Below are 19,300 nucleotides of genomic sequence, written 5' to 3'. Positions count from 1 at the left end.
CTTGCTTCCTAGAGCTAGATTTTCACACCATGCACTGCAAAGCATATATTTTGCAAACAGTTAGTATTTGCTTAGCTTTGAGAATGGGCAGAACTGCTTTGATACCACTGCCTCAAATATTTCCTGTTGACGTCTACATAATAGTTTGCTGGATTTAAAACTTTGAGCACAGGAAGAGTCAGTAAGCTACAAAACTGGAGATACAAAAAGAGTAATGCTTTTTAAAATATAAAACAGGTGTCAAGCACCATGAATACAAGGGATTTGCATAGTTTAAGGTCCTGATTTGCATGGGCAGACTCCTACGTCTTGACTTTAAGGGTCTACTCCCACAGGACAGCTTGTAGCATTGAGGTCTATCTGTTTGTCTGTGCACACTATTTAACACCTTATGACATGATGAGACTCCAGATCTCCTGTGACTCTACTTACATGCATAACTTGTTATCAGAAATTTGAAGAAATTCATGGAGGTGTTTTTGTTCACTCACTTGTACGTCTAACCCATGCCCTGTCAGTTTTCTTAGGCTATTTGCACCATGTAAACTTCTAAAAACACAACTTTATCTTCATTGCCACAAGTTATAGTAGTAAATAATATTAGTTGTTAGCAATGAGAAGGCAAGACGTCTAGAAAGACTGAATCCTTCTAATTTTTGTTATATATAGATTCATATAAATTTCTATGCATGCATGTAAAAATAGTATGCTTCTCCTCCAAGAGATCTCAGATTTGTGATTTGTGGTTTGTCATAAAAAGGTTAAAAAATACTTTTTATTCATTTTTAATCAGAAATTACAATACACATGTAAATATAGACAGCTTTAGAGCTTTCATCTATTTCCCTGAGCTCTATTTATGAGACTAGCAGACATTCTCTGCCAGTAATAAAGCATTTGACATCTTGATGATCTAGTAGATCAGGTATTTGGATGTCGTATTTCTGTTACAAGTGTATGTGTTCTATACACATTGATTTGTTGACTTGATTTTTTCTTTTCTTTATTCTGACTTTTACTAGATATTTCAGAAAATAAATTAGGAGCAAAAAGATCTTTTAAAAGCCTCTGAAGACCACTTAAAAATACAGAAATTTAATGATAGGACACTAGCACCTCTAAGAATAGTGATAACAATTGTTTAGTATGTTTTACAGTGGCAGGTGGTGCTGTCTGGCATCTTAACTTAGAAATTGCAATTTAAAATTAATTGAATTTTGCAGTTAAACAGGAAAACACATCTCTCAGTATCCAAATGCTCTTGCTGTTTGTTTTCTAAATAAAGTGAAACATTTCTTTCACACAGAAGACACTGACTGCTCTCAATAAATGGCTGTAAAATAAGCCAATCAATACAACCTTATTGGCAGCAGCCGTTATCAGACCAATGGACTCAAATACGACAGTAGCATCCTCAAACTGTGGCCGTAACTAATTTCATATTGAGCTGAGTCCCAACTGAACCTGTCCAGTGAAATAAGGCTCCAAATCAAAACAAAACCAAACCAACCAAACAAAAAAGCCTCCCATTTAGATGTGAACTGATTGGAAGACAAGATTTTTAAAAAGCAGATTTCTGTGAGCTGTTCATGCTGTACCTTGGCCCTTTTACTTCCACCCTTTGTCTGAGCACCTCAGCCACTGAGGAAAATGTTCTTACCTTTCTGTGAAAAATGGTAAAGGAGCCACTTCAGTAGCCTTCTAGCTGGAGCAAAAATACATTCAGTGGTGAGATAACCCACCCCTACCATTCCTTACATTTTTCTCACATGTGTGGAGAAGCCCTCTAAGAACTCTCTACTGTTTTGACACTGGAAATGTGGCCATCCGTGTGCTTTCATTCTGTTTAAACCTATCTAGTAGAAGGCTCTGGCTTGCTTTTTTCATTTTCTATTTTGCAAATTCACAATGGGTGAAACTGGAACACTGGGTTAGCATTAAATTTGAGATTACTGAATTCTATGAAATCACATGTCTGCTCTTGTAATAACTCTTTAGCAACTTAAGATCTGGATGAGCAGCATATATTGATTTGATTTAATATACTGATTTCAATTTTTCAAACAACTTTTTAATTTTCTGATACCACAGAAAATATTTAATCTCTGTATCTTAATGAGTAATAAGAGCAAAATGAAAGTCCTGACTTCAATGCTCCACAGAATGTGTAAAATTGAATTTTGTGTTTTAGAACTTATGTGATTAGAAATTGGGAAATTCACCAGTTCTGTTGCTTCTAATGGTCTCTGTTATGCTGCACATCACAAAATTGTTTTCATATTACAATAGGAGGAGAAAAAATGTGTAGCAAAATAAACATTTTTCAGGCCCCTATTTTAATTTTTTTAATCGCAGTCTTTTGTATTCTATTTGTCAATTTTTCCCCTTTTAAAGTAAAAGCAGTGAGGTGAAAGCTAAAACTCAAAGAATAGCTTAAGGGTATTGATTCATTCTTACTTGACAGGTGAAATCATGGTTGCAGCACTAACCACAGCAATTACAGCATTAAAATGTCAAGAAATTAGAGGTCAGAATAACAGATAATTTTCTTCCTTTTGTCAGATTAAAAATTGACATTCTTTGACAGCACAGGATCTCTGGCTGAGAAAATTATGACAGCTTAACTCATCTTGTACTTGTAAAGCAGTAATTGATAATGAACTTTACCATGACAGTCTTCTCCTGTGGAGAAACATGACAGAACATCCCTTGTACAAAGCCTGTATCTCTTTTTAATATGTAAACAGTAGTTATATTGGACATTAGATGTTATTTGGAACTGTCTTTACTGTTAGTTTACATCATAATCTAAATCCTTTCCTCTGGACAGATTTGGCTGACTTTAGAGGGCTGATGCTGAGAATGCTAACGTATACAGAATGTTATTGGAAATGTAGTTTATTTATGGTGCTTCAATGTTATTGGTTCACCTCTTTAGATAAACCTAGTTTCTCCCTTTGTTTCTGCCAGGATGTCTATGGATTTTAAGAATCTCATTTTCCTAAACACCTGGAAATCTAGACTCTCAAAAATCAGTAGAATTGTGTTTTTTTCAAGTTAGGAAATGTTTCTCTTTTACACAAACTGTTGTGACTGAAAGGAAACAGCACAGTTATACTGGTCATTAGAAAATCATTTGCATTACTACCTTGTAGATGAACCACAAAATAATTAAGTGGGCATGTTCAGTTAGTACATAATAGAATAATCACGTGTAGCACTGAAAGCACATCTAGTGCATAGCCTCTCAGGAAAGGAATATTTCAGGTTTTCTGTTTATTTGTTTAAAATGATAGTCAGAACTCTTTTTCTTTTTTAGACATTCAGCTTGCTTGTGATTACAAATGTTCTTTTTGCTAACTTTTTGTCATCCTCGTGTTGGATGTGAGCTGCGAATACAGCTTGCAGTGCAGTACAATGACTTTCCTGCGACTGCCACATCTTCACCAAATGCTCTGTCCCCTCAGTCAACAGGAATTCTGAGTAGGAAAGCAAAGCAGTGTGAAGCTACTTGGCTCAGATATTTGTTCCGAGCAGCCACCTGTCAAAATACCTGAGCATCCTCGCAACTCACACAGCAAATTGAAAAATGATTAAAATTGCTAGTGTTTGACAGGCGGTTGCTGCGCCCATAAACTAATCCTAGTAGGACAGTTTTGCTGGCAGCTAACAGAGCATATGGCCTATGCAATATTTATTTCTTTGGTGGTGACTTGATATTTAGCATATTTAAATAATTTGAAAAGTCGTAATGAAGCGGTAGTCTTGCAGTGCTTTTCAGTTGCCCTTATTTCTGGGTTTTATTTTTCCTCTTATATTTTCTTCTGTTATCTCTTTCTTTGATCTGACAGGAACAACAAAGCATCCCTCTGGATCTGCTATAGTGAAATATGCCCACAGGAAGCAGAGTAGATCACATCAGTTTTCACTTCTTTTTTTTTTCCTCCTTTGCTTTTCCCCCCTCCTTGCTGAAACACTCTTTGCTACTACAGAGGGCTGACATGATCAGGCTGTCAAGACTCAGCAAGATAGATATATCTTTAACAAAGGGAGCTGGAATGCTGGCCTGTCCCTGGTGGCTGAACCTGGCAAATTTATGAGGAAAAAATTAACACGCTGTTCTAATAGCACTATATAATGCTCTCAAGGAAACGCCAGCCCTTGTATCCATGTGCTTATTCTTGCTTTCACTTGGATTTATTCTTATTTATTCTGATTTCATTTTTAACTTGTTAGATCTTTTTCTTCTGGGCGCCGTTTCTTTGATGTGACAAGAATATCAAAACCACCCCTATGGATCTGCTTGATTGAATTGTACCCACAGCACCGGCCACTTACATGTTCAGTTGTGCTTAATTGCCTCCATACAAGGGATGGTCTTTACTTCCTTTCTAGGAGCAGTCCTGCTTATGCATGAATATGGGTAGTGGTGAAATAAGGAGGAAGTGGCAAGTAGTGTCAATATCCACTTCTTTCAAAGCTCATTGAAGGAATCTGTATAGCAAGAACAGTAATTCGAGTAAAAGGCATCAACAAAGTGGAAATTATTTTCTTATATGCTAAGGGCTCTGTTCTCTGAGAAATGTGTGCTTGAATCCTGTTGATTTTTGTCAAGAAGTCTACGTCTCCTTCGCTCCTGAATACTGTGTTTCCCAGACATACAAAACAGGCTTGTTTTGGTGGTTTTATTTTGGTTTTGTTTGTTTGTGTGCTTGTTTTTGTTCGTCTTTCTTTCTTTCTTCTCCCCTCCCTCCCCCCCACCCCCAATTTATACTCAATTTTTCGGAAAAAACCACCATGATTATTTTTTAATTTTGTTTGCCTGTAAGTCTGTTCTATATGCATGAAGAGATCATCAATAGAAACTAACTGGATGTTTACATTTTGCTCTGGGCATGTGTGTGGATATAATCATTTTTATGTATTTCTAGTAAGTTTCAGAGTTCAGTCTCCTCTTCTGTAAATGAGAAGAGTCTTCACTTGCTGTCACTTTGTTTTGTTAGGTCTCTGTAGATCAAGAAGGAAAACAGGGATTTTTTTTTTTTTATGGTAAGGTATTTACTTCTGTAGGTAAAGATTCCTGCAGAAGACACAGAATACAAGATAAGACACCTTTAATCAGAATATTTGATAAGGAATTAGTGTAAATTGCAAGAGGTCATTTACTATACAGTAATCTTTCAATGCATAGGCTTTTATTTTGAAATTAATATGTGCGCTTTTACTTGTGTCTCGTTCAGGAAAAAGAGCTTTCAGAAGGTGTTTACTGCAGAAAAACAGAAACATTTTAACTTTGCATCCAGTTCTACCATGAAATAACTTTTTGGTAACACCTACCCTATGTAATAGAAGTCATTTATGACAAGGAGTCAGAAATCATAATCTGATCCGTAGGATTCCAAATTAAAAACATCCTTTTTACCATTGCTTAAAACAGTTATCTGCAGCTAGATTTATGATTGACCATGATATCTCCAGTTAATTAATATATTAGAGATGATCAGGTAGTCAGTATTTTAGTGAATCTATGCTGATCTGAGTCCATGACCATTCCTGGATCATGCTGTCTTATATTTATGGATATTCAGAATCTTTTCATAGTCAAGAAAATATGCAGTTTCTGGAAATAAAACAGGTTGTGATGTTTAGATGGGTCTGGGTCCAAATGGCATACTGGAAGTTCTGGGAGTTGTTTATAATTCATCCAGACAGAGCTTAGCACTGCCACTCAAAGTACATCACCAATCATCCACCGAGCATTCAAACAGAAGAACTGCTGATAACTTGTTTAACTGATGAGACTTCAACCAACCTATTTGATAAATATTTCAGATAATTCATTCATCAAAGGAATACTAGGGTGAGTTTGTGAATAACTTATACCCTGGAAAATGTCTCAATCTACTCTGAGTGTTATTTAGAATTGTTTGGCCAGTTCCCATCTAGGTCAGAAATTTAATATACATTTTTGTCAGAACATCCTAGAGTCCTAGGCGAACTGAGTTTAATGTTTTGTCTATATAAAAAGAACATCATTAACCACAATTGCTCTCTTTTATTGCAGAAATATATAAAATATAGATCTTGTACATGAAAAATTCTTCTTTATTGCCTGGTTATTTTGTTTTTCTCCATATGGATGACAGGTACCAATTATTGATTTTTAAAATTAGCAACAAGCATTTTAACATACCCTTAAAGTAATATTTTATGTGAGAGAGACAGAGAGATGGGGTGAAAATTACTGCAGCTGATTGTAACAGAAATAGCTGGAAGGGGCTTCTTTTTTCCTATTAGCACAGATTTCAGTTATATTATGCTGTCATTACCTCAGCATAAATTAACTATTATTCAAAACATTTCACACACAGCAGTTTATTGGAACAGATATTACTCAGTGTAAGTATCTAGTCATTCACTTAGAAAGATGCAAAGCTGAGCTTTCTAAATGTTTTAAACATATTGATAATGTGCCTCTTTAATGCCATTTTGAAGCCTGTGTACAGTATATCTATATTATTGTTTTCAATTTATGTCAAGAACAAAGTGAAGTTTTGAAGAATGCGTTCTGGGAAATAATCCAAACAGAATTACTTCTTTAGAAGGTAAAGCCTGAAAATAACTGAGAACATTTATTTTAAATGTAGCAGTATAACCTGTTTCCAAGCCTGAAATTCTAATATGCACTGAAGCTTCATGAATACTACATGTGACACCTTTCAGTATGTAGGTTTTACCTACATCCCTGTCAGTACCTTTTCAGATTTTTGTTTTGAAGGTTTGCCAGTTCTCTGAGATAGTTCTTCTGTCCTGCGGTGGATAAATTGGAGGCTGGCAGATGGTTGGAGCTTCATCATAACCACAATTTCTAATAAAGAGTATGTGCTTTGCAAATCTCAGAGCACCTTCTTAGGACGGGAACAAGGCAGAGGATTTGTGATAGAAAGATGAAGCTGAGAGCAAAGAGATAAGCCAGCATTTACTTTCCATTCACTTAAAAAAAGAAACCCACTAATGCAATATTACCACATTCTTAATACTTTTTACTTCATTAACAATGAAAGATTTTACTCATGAGTTTTGCTGGGTTTTTTTTGTTGACAAAGCAAAAATAAAACAGAACTCATACTTTTAAATTTGTTTAGTATATAGTTATAAAACAAGAACAAAATGCGCATAGTAGATACTTTGGTTTACTGAGTCTGTTCCACATTCCAAGCATTAAAAAATGTCTTCAGTGTTCATGTTTTATTTCAATAATAAACCAGAAGAAAAAGAAGTCACAGCTAAAATGCATTCTTTAATGATTAAGTACTCTTTCCTCTTTTATTACTACAAGCTTTCAGGAAGCCTGTTCTGTTGTTTGCTTCCCTCTTTTGCCCATTTTCTTCTGTGTTTTCCTGTAGGAGATGTTCTTAATTGTAAAATAAGTAGAAATAAATATGATGTGTATGTTCTGTGTAATGGCTTTCTGAAACGTGTAAGTTATCCCTCCAGCAGTAAAGATTACTCGTTAGTTTAGCTATTAATAAGGTTTATTTTTCACTAAAGTTTCTTTTCCACAAGTCTCTAGACTTGATCCTATACCTTCGTTTATTTACTTCTACATCAAAAGATGTCACTGTCCCAGTAGTCTAAAAGGCTACCTGCTTATGATCATTGGAATTCTTGTCAGCTACTGTCCAAATTGCCATGGCATATGAACAGTCACTAGTCAACCCTGTTTCTCTCATGTTTTGGCTGAACATCCTCATGAGTGTGGTATGTTATTCTCTATGCTGGTTTACCAGAAAGATTTCAGAGAGTTCAGAGAAGAGCATACAAGTGATGAGAGGACAGAGAAGACTGATTTATGAACAGGATTTCAAGAGCTTGATAGAAAATAATGGAGTGAAAGGGGATGTGTAGCAGAAAGGCAGGAATGTGGAGAGTTGCTTATGCTAACTGAGATAGGGATATTATTTGATCTGATGCAAAATTAACTACCACTTACAGGATCAAGTTCAGACAGGAAAGTTCAGGCTTAATGACAGAAGAAGTTTCCTAAGGTCTATAGACTGTAATTTAACTGTACAAATCTCATAAGAGAAATTGTAGAAGCCTCATTAAATGGATCATTTCAAACTAGAATGGGCAAAAACTGTAAAAATGCATGGTAAGGGGGTATGTATTTCTCATCTGTAATTTTTATTCTACTCTTTTCTGTTATGATGATTGATGTAAGCACAACATGAACGCAACTTCTTCATCAGTAATTGCATGAGAATGTGCCTCTTATGATGACATTAACTTCCATTGAATGAGTCATTGTATATTTTTTGTTTTAATTCAGGATTATCTTTTTTTTTTTTTTGACAAAGTAATGTCTAATGTAGAAATTATTTTTTAAAATTGCTACATTATGGGTAGAAATTTTTCAAGACAGTCAGTTTAGCTCTTTGGAGCTCTCCATAGGCTAAAGTCAACAGGTTGAAAAAAATGTGGTCAGTAGATGTCCTGAGCACCTACCACATGTAGATTTCTATCCAGAGTCATAGTTTACTATGCTTCCTACAAACAAAGTCAGTTGCATGTAATTTACATCAAGTCACAGCAATTACATACTGTCCTAAATATTCACATTCCCTTTTTTATTTCTTATATTGCCAATTTTGTCACAAAATGTGTAAATGTGTGGTAGTTTTACAGAATACAATGCAAATGTACAAGCATTTCCTAAGATAGAAAGAGGATGGTACTGAGGACAGAACTGAGAATTTTTTTATTTAAAAAAATGATAAATTCAGTTGATGGACAAAAAAATAATGAAAGAGGTGCGAAAATTTAAGAATTTTTGTTCTTTACAAAATCATTCCCTCCTGAAATAAATTTGCCATGCAGAAACTTTACATACATTTACTGTTGATTTTTAAAAGCTTAACTGTGAACTTTTAAAGCTCACAAGTTAGCTTTTAAAATAAAAAGCACAGTTAAACCAGCTGTAAGCATACACTCTTAAGGCGCTTAGTCATGAAGAAAAAAAATAATTAGAAAAGAGTGGATGAAGTTTCAAAGTTTCAATGAAGCCTCCTGCTGATATTACTGTTGCATTTTTATGGATAGGATGACTATGCTTAAAGGCTTCTGTGCTCCTAAAAATGGCAATTAAAAGCATATATGGTGTCTTAAACAAAACCAAGGGCAAGGGGAGCTAATAAATGGTATTAAACCTGATAAGGTCCCCAACACATCCTCCCTTCTTAAGGAACACAGTAAAATTTTGCTATATGTAAGAGGCAGTGCACTATTCAGGTGATATCTGCCTCCCTGAACTCCATGGGACGTAGTCCAATGCTGCTTCCTTGGCTCCACTCCAATTGCTCCCCAAAGCACTTAACAAGTCTGGGGTACTTGTATTTTATTCTCATCCTGGTTAGTTTTTCCTTTTATTCTAGCAGCTGTGCAGGTACCAGAAAAGCCAGGCTCTTTCTTCTTCTGTGATCTTTCCTGCCTACCAGAAAACTTGAGCTGTTTGGTCACTCAGCTTGAAAGTCAAGGGTCCTTCAGAAATATTAATTCCCCAAGTTTCCTCAAAAATACCACTGCTTTTATTCACTTGATGCATTGGCCTGTTGAGAGCTGTGAGTGGAGTTCAGGTTGACCACTTCTGCTTTCCAGACTGGGCTGTGGAAAGAGAGGTGCTCAGCTTTGCTGTTTTGTCCAGACTAGAGATTGCTCACACAACTCCTGTCTTCTTGAGGGAGGGAAAGAAAAGTCAAGGTACAATGGGAGCTTGAGAAGGCAGGTGAACAACAAAGAGGGGAAAAGGACAGAACGGACATTTGGAGATCTTGACGCAGAGAAGGAGGAATGGAAAGGGTTAGGAAAGGTGTTCCTTGGTAGCCTTATCGAAGAAGTGAAGAAATTACCATAGGAACAGAGAGCTCTTGGTATGGTTGTTAAAGCAGAGGAATTATGTTTGCAGCTTTGCTAGAGCTTTGTGTAATTTTTGAGTGTTGACCTTTGGGACTTCTTTTTTCATTAGTGAGTTCATTGAGATATTGCATAATATAATTTCGTTAGGCATTGCTAAACAAAAAAGACTTGAAGTGCTTTTGACTTGTAAAAATTAGGAGGTTTCTAAATGCAGTTGATGGTGTTTTGAAAAATACTACTGGCAATTTTTAGCCTAGCACAACTGGAACTTCAGGCTTTCTGGCTGTTACTCACTGCTTTTCACATGTGGAAACAATTGTTACACTCCAGACCACAGCAGTGTTTTATTTTTTTTAAATGCCTGTAAATTTTAGTGACTGCCAACTAAGGGATGCTAATGACAGTTTTCATATAATTTTTTTATTCCTTCACTTCCTCTTTTGCTGACTTTGAAAATCTGTAGTGGTTCCAGTCAGAAGAGAAACTACATTTAAAAATTCAGACAATTTTTTATTTCTTACTCAAGAAAATGTAACAAAATTCTCTCTGCTTCAGAAAAGCCTTGAAATAACTTTTCCTTATTTGCAATAATAAACTTGGAATCCTAAGAGCCTTTTCAGAAAATAATGTTTGTGTCATAAGTTTGCTCCATCCCAAAGATCTAAAAACATAAATTAAGATTTCAGCATCCTGGCTTGTATTTCATATGCAAAAGAGAAAAATAAATGAGTTAAAGGATGACATAAGGGACAGGAAAGGAAATGCTTGGCTTAAAAGAGACAACTCCTTAGTAGGAGTGTCAAGAATTAAAAGGTATGACAAACCTAGGACTGCAATGGTAGATTAAAACAAACAAACAAAACCCAAAACAAAACTAAACAAACAAATAACAAACAAAACCAGAAAGATGCAGGCCAGGATTGCTTCAAGAGGAGTTTTGATAATAACAAGGACTTGAATTTCTTGGAATTTGAAACTGGTAACACAAACTCAGAAAGAAGAGTTTGGCCAGAATAGAAAATGTTCTGAGAAAGATATTGCTAAGTCCTAACAGTGAAAGTTCTCTCTTAGTAACAGGATTTATACAATAGGAGGCACATTGAGGCAATGGAACTGGTTTGTTTTGGTTAGTTTTGTTTGGTTTGGTTTGGTTTGGTTTGGTTTGGTTTGGTTTGGTTTGGTTTGGTTTGGCTTGGCTTGGCTTGGCTTGGCTTGGTTTGGTTTGCAAACACTAGCTAGGAGATACCTGCAATTCTACATGTTGTGATGCTTTGATTACCATCACATAAAGTAGTAATACAAAGGAGAAGTATCAACAGGGAAATTCTGTGTTGCAGAATTCTGTGTACATTTTAGTAATTTGCACTGTAGAATCAAGATGTCAAAAAGAAGCTTATTCCATAGACCAAAACACCAGACAGGAAAGATCATCTAGGTTGGCCTCTCACACAACAAATTACATAGACGTTTTGTCCATGTAACCTTTGAATGTAACCATAAAGGCTGGTGTCTGAATAGAAAAAAAAAGAGGATATGGAAGTGTTTCCTTATATAGGTAGAGTTTAGGTGATGAGAAATTATTTCAATTATCTTTAATATTTATCATCCAAAAACAACAACAAAAATTCTTGTTTTAAAATAAATAGGGGGTTGTCTTCAGAAAAGATAAATCCTTATTTCAGAGGTTGCCCATTAGATAACAATTAGAAAACTACTTGAAGGCAGTTATCAGTCATTTAAAAATAAAAAATTCTGATTGCCCAGGTTTCAAAACCTTAACCATTTATGGCATACAGTTACATATTTAATGAATTATTGTATCATGCTTATGTATCTCTCACAAAAGTAACTTAGAGGTAAAATCTTTTCTAACGTGTTGTATTCAGTTACTTAATGATCAAAGAAAGCAATCTTTTCTTTTATAAACTTAATACAGATTTGGGAGAATGATGACAGAGTCATGATTTCATTTGGCATGACATCAAGGAACACAAAAAAATTTTAGTAAATGTTACCAATCTGTATGGGACATGAATTATTACAAACATGAACATAAGAAAAAAAACAGTTCAACTGAAGAAAATAATGGCATGAAATGAAAATAATAAAATGTTCTTTACATGAGGAGCAACCTCATTGCTCTCTACAGCTTCCTGAGGAGGGGAAGTGGAGACGGAGGTGCTGAGCTCTTCCCCCTGGGATCCAGTGACAGGATGTTCAAAGCTGCACCAGGGAAGGATTTCACTGGACATTAGGAAACATTTATTTACCAAGAGGGTGCTCAAACACTAGAACAGGCTTCCTAGAGAGGTGATCGATGCCCCAAGCTTGTCAGGGTTTAAGAGGTGTTTGAACAATGCCCTTAACAACAAACTTTAACTTTTGGTCAGCTCCAAGTTGGTCAGGCAGTTGGACTGAATTATTATTGTAGGTCTCTTCCAACTGAAATATTCTATTCTATTCTATTCTATTCTATTCTATTCTATTCTATTCTATTCTGAAAATTTTTTAAAAAAGTCAAATGTAATTGTAAACAAAACTATGAATAAACGTATTACTTCCTTCTGTTCCACCCCATGTTCAGAGTTTTGCACAGCATTGGGATGTTTCCTGTCTGCCTTGTACACAGGCAAACAGCAAGGAAGAAAACGCAGTGAATTTGCCATGGGCTGGGAGCAAAAACCACAGTTTTAAAAATTATCGCAACTATAAAAATAATTAACTGAGCAGTGTGGCCTGGGGAGCTCCTATAATAATATAGACCTCATCAGAGTAATTGGGAGTTAAAACTATTTGCTTCAGAGCGTAATAGAGATTGCTATAGTTTTTAGCTGAATTTAATGAGAGAATTTCATTATATCAATGGTAAACTCCTTTGTTCCAGGAAGACTTGGAAAGATATAAGAATCAGAAAAGCTATAGAAAATTGCTGTGTGGGGTTTTTTTGTTTGGTTTTGTTGTTGTTATTGTTGGTTTTGTTTTGATTTTCCTTCTGGTATAGTTGGGAAGGAAGGAGAGCATTTTACTCCTTGACAACAGCTCTTTTCACTGTAAGGAATTTTTCTGTGATTTTCAGGGCAGAGGGCTGCTAGAGAGGAAAAGGAAAGATTTGTGCTCAGGCACATGGGAACCTCACACGTGAGGGTGTGCTTGAAGGAGTGAGGGACACTTTCAGCTAAATCCTGCCCTGGCTGCAGGATATCCATCTTTATGGTATTTTTGCTTTACCTTCTCTCTTTCTGTTTTGAGATGTATTGATTTTATTTCCAATTTGCAGTGTATCAACCAAATGCCTGCCTAAGCTGGCAAAGCGTTTAAATATTTTTGTGTCTTGAGAGGCATATTGGACTACCAGAGGGATGAATGGGAAAGCTACAAAGGTGAAACAGGGAAGAGCTATCACAATTAGTAGCTTAATGAGGTAAATGTGAAAAGTAAAAGGTGGTGCTCCCTGAGACAAATAAGGTCACCAGTGTGACTCATGCTTGTAGAGAGAATGGGAGATCTTACCTTTCACATTCTCATTCCTTTCCTAGTACTATTTGCTTTCACAAAGGAATGAGGAAGAAGTTCAAGGGTGGACTGACTCAGGAGAAGACTGAAAGTCAGCTCTGAGTTGCTGCTCTTCTGCTGGGGAGCCATTCAATTGCACACTGGATCCAACAAGATACCTCCTGTGAGAGGAAAGAGCTTAAGGTTACCCCTTCTCCATTGCTAAATTAATAAAGTAGAGACCTGTGGAGAAAATCCATTTCTATGCCCATCTTTCAGTCCCCTGAGTATCCTGATTAAATAACTAGCTGTATCAAAGACACCAGATTAGTTGAGTCATTGCTTGTGTTTAAACTACAACACTTATTTCCTCCAAACATACAACATTAAAGTGGAAATCAATACTTTTAACCTAGTTTATCAAAAGTCCTGAAGATATTGATGCTGTTTAACAACTGTAGATGCAAATAAAAGAGCAGTATCTCACACCTCGCATACAAAACAATAACATTTTCAAGCTGCTTATGCTACCCACGAAGGGGCTGTCAATCATCTTTCTTCTGAAAAAGATGGTGCTTAGGGGCTGTGAAGAGTGCTGGCTGCATGAATGGAAGAGCACATAGAGGATTCCTCTGTTCACTTGGGTTCAAAAATGCAACAAACTTTCAGGAAAGGCAGAGTCAAATGACTATTGCTGTGGTGTGTATTGCTCAGTTGCCTACGGAGTTTTTAATTCATTTGGCAGGGGAATATGGATTGTAGCAAATCCTGAATATGGTACACAAGAGGAGCAAAACACACCTGGATTATGGGAATTAAAAGACTGAATATATAAAAAAGTAATAAAATCATAAAGAAACTCAGAGAATATATATTTTAGAAAGTTTAACTGATCATGGTAGCAATCAGTGAAGATGAACAAAACAAGGTCACTTCACGTAAGAATAAAAACATTGTCTCACTATGTGCAGTGTCATCTGCTTTTAGGAATTTCTTCCCTCTAGGATTCAAAGTAAAAGTGCTCATGCTTTTATGTTTCTTGTGTTATGTACTCACCAGGCATCTCTCTCAAAAAAGGGGAGTTTGTAAATGAGATGGACCATTAATATCTTCCTTGGTGATTTTACCTGCATTTCTAAAAAAAAATTCTTTAGAGAAAAAAGTATGGTAAAAATAAACTGCTTCATGGCTTAGCCTTTTTGCAAAAGTATTACAAAGAACAAATAAAACCCTTCACTTTTGTGGAATTTCAGATGAGTCAATTGTAGCATTTTCATTTAGATTAGGACTGTGCTTCTGAAATGAATCTGCAGATCATGCCTGTTTGCCATGCTGTAATTCACACTATAGCACAGTTTTGAAATGTCTGAACTGGTTTCTAAGCCACCAAAGCAGTGTGCTCTAGGGGTGCAGCGAGAAGAGCTGAGCTGATGGAGGTCTGCAGCCCACATTGGAGATGGCCTGGTGGGAAAACGCAGCAGTGAGCACGGTTTCAGCATGAGGTCCTCAAGAGGAAGGTGGTGCTGATCTCTTCTCCCTCATATCCGGTGACAGGACACGTGGAAATTGTTCAAAGCTGCATCAGGAGAAGTTTAGACTGGACATTAGGAAGCAATTAGGAAGGGTGGTCAAACACTGGAACAGGCTTCCTAGAGAGGTGGTCGATATCCTGAGCCTCTCAGTGTTTAAGAGGCATTTGGATAATGCCTTTAATAATACGTTTTAACTTTTGCTCAGCAGGCAGGCTGTTGGACTAGATTATCATTGTAAGTCCCTTCCAAGTGAAAAAAAAAACATCCTATTCTGTTCTAAGACCAACTCTCTTGCTCTGCAGCTGTGTTTCTGTTGAGTTGCACTGCTTACTGCTGAAGGCATTGCCTTTGACCACTAAAAATAGTTCTTGCACCTAAAGAAACAGATTGCTTGAATTATTTAAAGGCAGATTTGTGTTGCTTTCAACCAGAATTAAGAAATAAAACCAAAATACTTCAGTAGACTACATAATGAGAAAAGTATTCCACAGGGAGCTGACTGATCCTTGAGGTTGCAGATGAGCATCCCAATATCCTTGGGAATGTACACTCTGCCTTTCAGCATAGACATTGGAACCAAATTGTCTATTGTCTTTGAGCAACATACATTGAGGATATTCTTCATTGTATCTATGATTAGTATCATTTATAAGACTGAATGATTTGATATATTGAATTCTTGACCAAAATGTATGTAAACATAGAATAAACCTCCCTATATTGTTGCTTAATGGCAAATATGAAGTGCTACTAAGTTGTGTTTTGCTTGATTACATACATTAGGATATGTGAGAACAACTCATTTTAAACTTTGAATTGCCAGCAAGATTGCAGATATATTTTCTTTCCTTGTTCTGACCCATGATTATCAAGTAATAGGCTGAGACCCATTTTATCTTTCTGCAATACATGATCATATCATAACAGATACTCCCTGAACTCTCTGCAGTAAAAGTCTCATTTTATGTGTATTAAAAACAGTAGGGAATCTCAAATCAGCTCACGAAATAGCATTTTCCAACACCTTATTAAGAAAATGAAAACTAAAACCATTTTGAGGTTCCAAAAGTGTTAAATCTGGCAGCCACTGAATTCCAAGCTTATGTTGTTTCTACATTAAGGGCATTTGAAGGTGAAATGAGAATAAACTTTATTTTATTAAAATGCTCATTAAATTTACTGGAATGCATGTTTCAGGCAGTGGTGTAGCAATTTGCACACAATATTCTAAGGGGAGAAAATGAATTTATTAATTAGAACGAAATGTTTAAGACCATTAAATAAATCTAAAGTTCGATGATTTAAAGTTTAATAAAAACTGTAGCATACACTTCGAGTTTTCAGATTATTTTCAGATACAGCCAGAGTTCTGTTGTAAACAAATCAATGTATTACATTGTTATTCACAGATCTGTTCTGTACCTGCTTTTCATTTTGTGTCAAGTGATCTGATAGGAGGCAGCATTAGGAATACCCTTGGGCCAGGCACTTTATCTCTGTATGCTTATGTTTATCTTCTGTGTTAGTTTTGACAAGGTTTTTCTGTCCTTTTAAAGTGTTGTAAGTTCTAGAGAGGAATACCAGTTGTAGCTGTGCACAGATGTGGTGTTGTGCAGACTATAGTCTTGGTGCAGGAGTTGAATATTATGGGTATTTTTAAAGAAACACTGTCCAGTTTCTTCAACACTTCCAAGAGCTGTCAGTTTTACAAATGATATTTTTGAAAGAAAGGGATAACATTACTAATCACATGGTGGGGGAGAGGCAGTTGTCTTTGTAAGTGCAAGCCAGCAAAAATATTTAATATTCCCTGAATATAAAGGTCTTGATTCTGTATTTGTTCTGGTTACAGAAGGACTTGGCATTAACGTAAATGTTTTAAAATTATGGGCACGTAAAGTATATAAGTGAGTATTTACCAGGACATCTTCAGCTGTAAAATAACAGTTGCTTTTGACAGTTATGTTTTAAGTATCTGTTCCTCCTCATCTAAAAAATTTATGCTGGTTTATTATTGTATTCTGCTTCTCTTTCTCTTCTCCTGCTACTTTCATAAATCTACCTGAACTGGGAGGCAAAGCCCACAAAGTTTATGTGTGTAGAATTTACAGTCGAACAATCTAAATTTGCCAAGACTGGACAACATGAAAGTAAATGTGTAAATTAAAATTGGGCTGCACTGAAAAAAAAAATTAATAATTCATTTTAGTGAATTCTCTTGCCTGCAAGAGAACAGAAGTATATTTAAGGGATCACTGCAAAGGGTGGGAGAGGAAGATCTGGTTTTGTTCATTATTTCTGCCAAATACAATTCACACTCTTATTTTGACACAGAGTTCTTTCAAAAATTAAAATTAAATTAACCTTGATAATTATTTGAAAAAAAGAAAAATAGAAATTACTTTTCTCAAAATATTATTGACAAATCATGAAGTCCCTGATATTGTTGATGTTAGTCTTGATTATTTTCAAAACGAAATTCACAAACAAGTATAATTCCATTCTACCCACAAGTCAAATCAGTTTTGGAGGACTGAATGTAATAGAAAATACTACCTTTGATTTGGCTTGAAGTGAATTTTATATTCCCATATAAAAGGTATTGGCATGAGTAAAGCTATCTACACAGCATGTAAAAAGATACTATTTGTATGGTACATATACAGAGCTGCTGTATAGACATGTGGAGATGTACATGCATATGCCTACACAGGTGCATTGGTTTTGTGTGAAATTACTCTATGACTTTAAACTAATATGTCATTAAATAATGTTAATAAAACTCGAGGAGCTCACCAGTTTCCAAGAAACAATCTGTGCCTTGGAGACCTAAGTCTACTCTGAATTAGTCAACAAGCAAGAAATCACCTGTACCAGGATAATTACAGCATCAAATGCACTCAGGCTACAATCCATTGAAAGTACTTCAGCCGCTTGACCGGACTTTGCATTAAGTTTCTTTTTCAGCAAATGTTTGTTTGTGGTATTCCATTATATAGCTGTCAATCTAGAGCACCAGGAGCAGTAGACAATAGTGACCTGTTAGGAAATCTCCCTGCGCTATCTGTTCTTGCATCTATGCTGTGAAGCGGAGGAAAGCACAGATTGACTTGTAGGAATTACAAAATATGTAGATTGAAAGGATTTTTCTGTATTCTTCTGTATCATGAAGTATTTATTGTGCTTCTTAACATTTCATGTGTGAAAGAAATAACATAATTTACCAAGATAGTCATGTTTCTGGTGTTTTTTCATGTTTCTTGTGTGGTAGCAAATGAAAAATTCATAAAGCTCACAAGAAAAATATTAAGGGTCAGTAGTGCAGGGTACAGTATATATATAGGTACATCATGCACAATGCATTTCAAAATCTGCCAGTTTGGTTTTCTGTGAACGTTTTATTCTCCATCTCACAAGGTCAAATACAACAGTACCTGCCTATCTGAAAAATAAGAACTGTTGTTTAACAGTATTGCTTTTGCAGGTGGCAATCTTTTGCCAAATTTTTTAAGAGTATCTCTTAAATATATTTTTTATTTGAATGAGCTGGTTTAGTAGTGGAAGCATCTGAGTTGGAAGTCCACGACAAAAATGCAATCCAATTAATGGTGAAATAAATACTCAGTGAATATATGCAACTTGCAAATATTTTTACATTGGTCTGAATGTTCCTGGCAAGGTTTGTTTCTGGCTTTTTTTTCGTTTGTTTGTTTTAACCTACTAAAGCTGTTGTTGAAATAGTAGTTATTTTGTTTTTATTATATTTTATACATGAATTTTGTTTCTCAGTTTGCTTTTCTTTCCCCTCATTTAAGATTCCAGAGGCTTATTTTATTAGAGATCCTCACACTTTCCTCCTTACAAAGGACTTTATTAAGGTATATATGTTCGTTTTAGTGAAAAAAAAGCTCTCTCAAGACCTGAGCTGCATGTCCTCACAGGTTAACATTTTCACATATAACGCCAGTTACTGGGGATGAGAATGGTTAGCTGGTTAACTGAAGCATGCTTGAAAGGAGAAGCAAAGCTTGTCTACAAAATACTAACACTTGGATGAGTCTGCAGCCTGGGAGGAGAGCACTGGGTGAATTTTCTGGACTTTTTTCATGGCTGACTTGGGATATGCCTGCGTTGTCACACAGTGTGTTGACCTCTCTCCTTGACACATATTGCTCCTGACAGTCCCTCTCCCTTGCCCGCAGGCCATGGAGGCGCAGATACAGAACTTTGGACAGACGCCATCGCAGTTGCTCATTGAGCCCCATCCACCTCGGAGCTCTGCCATGCACCTGGTGAGACATAACTGCTGGCCAGTAAGGCATTCCCTTTGAACCTGAGGATCTTTTGTAGGTCATAAAGTA

At 36.0% G+C, this 19,300-nt stretch overlaps 1 protein-coding gene across 4 annotated transcripts in view; it reads left to right on the top strand.

Moving 5' to 3' along the window:
- The window catches only part of NBEA (neurobeachin), a gene marked incomplete at both ends in the record, with an annotated part of 484,059 nt that overhangs the window by 439,560 nt on the left and 25,199 nt on the right, over positions 1–19,300 (top strand). For 2 of the 4 annotated variants that reach the window (XM_080363323.1, XM_080363322.1), the window contains 2 exons: positions 18,755–18,817; positions 19,142–19,231. In XM_080363323.1, coding sequence (XP_080219449.1) covers positions 18,755–18,817; positions 19,142–19,231 — 153 coding nt within the window. The remainder of the gene's footprint in view (positions 1–18,754; positions 18,818–19,141; positions 19,232–19,300) is intronic. The other 2 variants (XM_080363325.1, XM_080363324.1) reach the window with 1 other exon arrangement.

Source organism: Nesoenas mayeri, assembly GCF_963082525.1.
Source record: "Nesoenas mayeri genome assembly, chromosome: 1".
Classification (NCBI taxonomy): domain Eukaryota; kingdom Metazoa; phylum Chordata; class Aves; order Columbiformes; family Columbidae; genus Nesoenas; species Nesoenas mayeri.
This window is presented reverse-complemented; position numbering and strand designations above follow the sequence as displayed.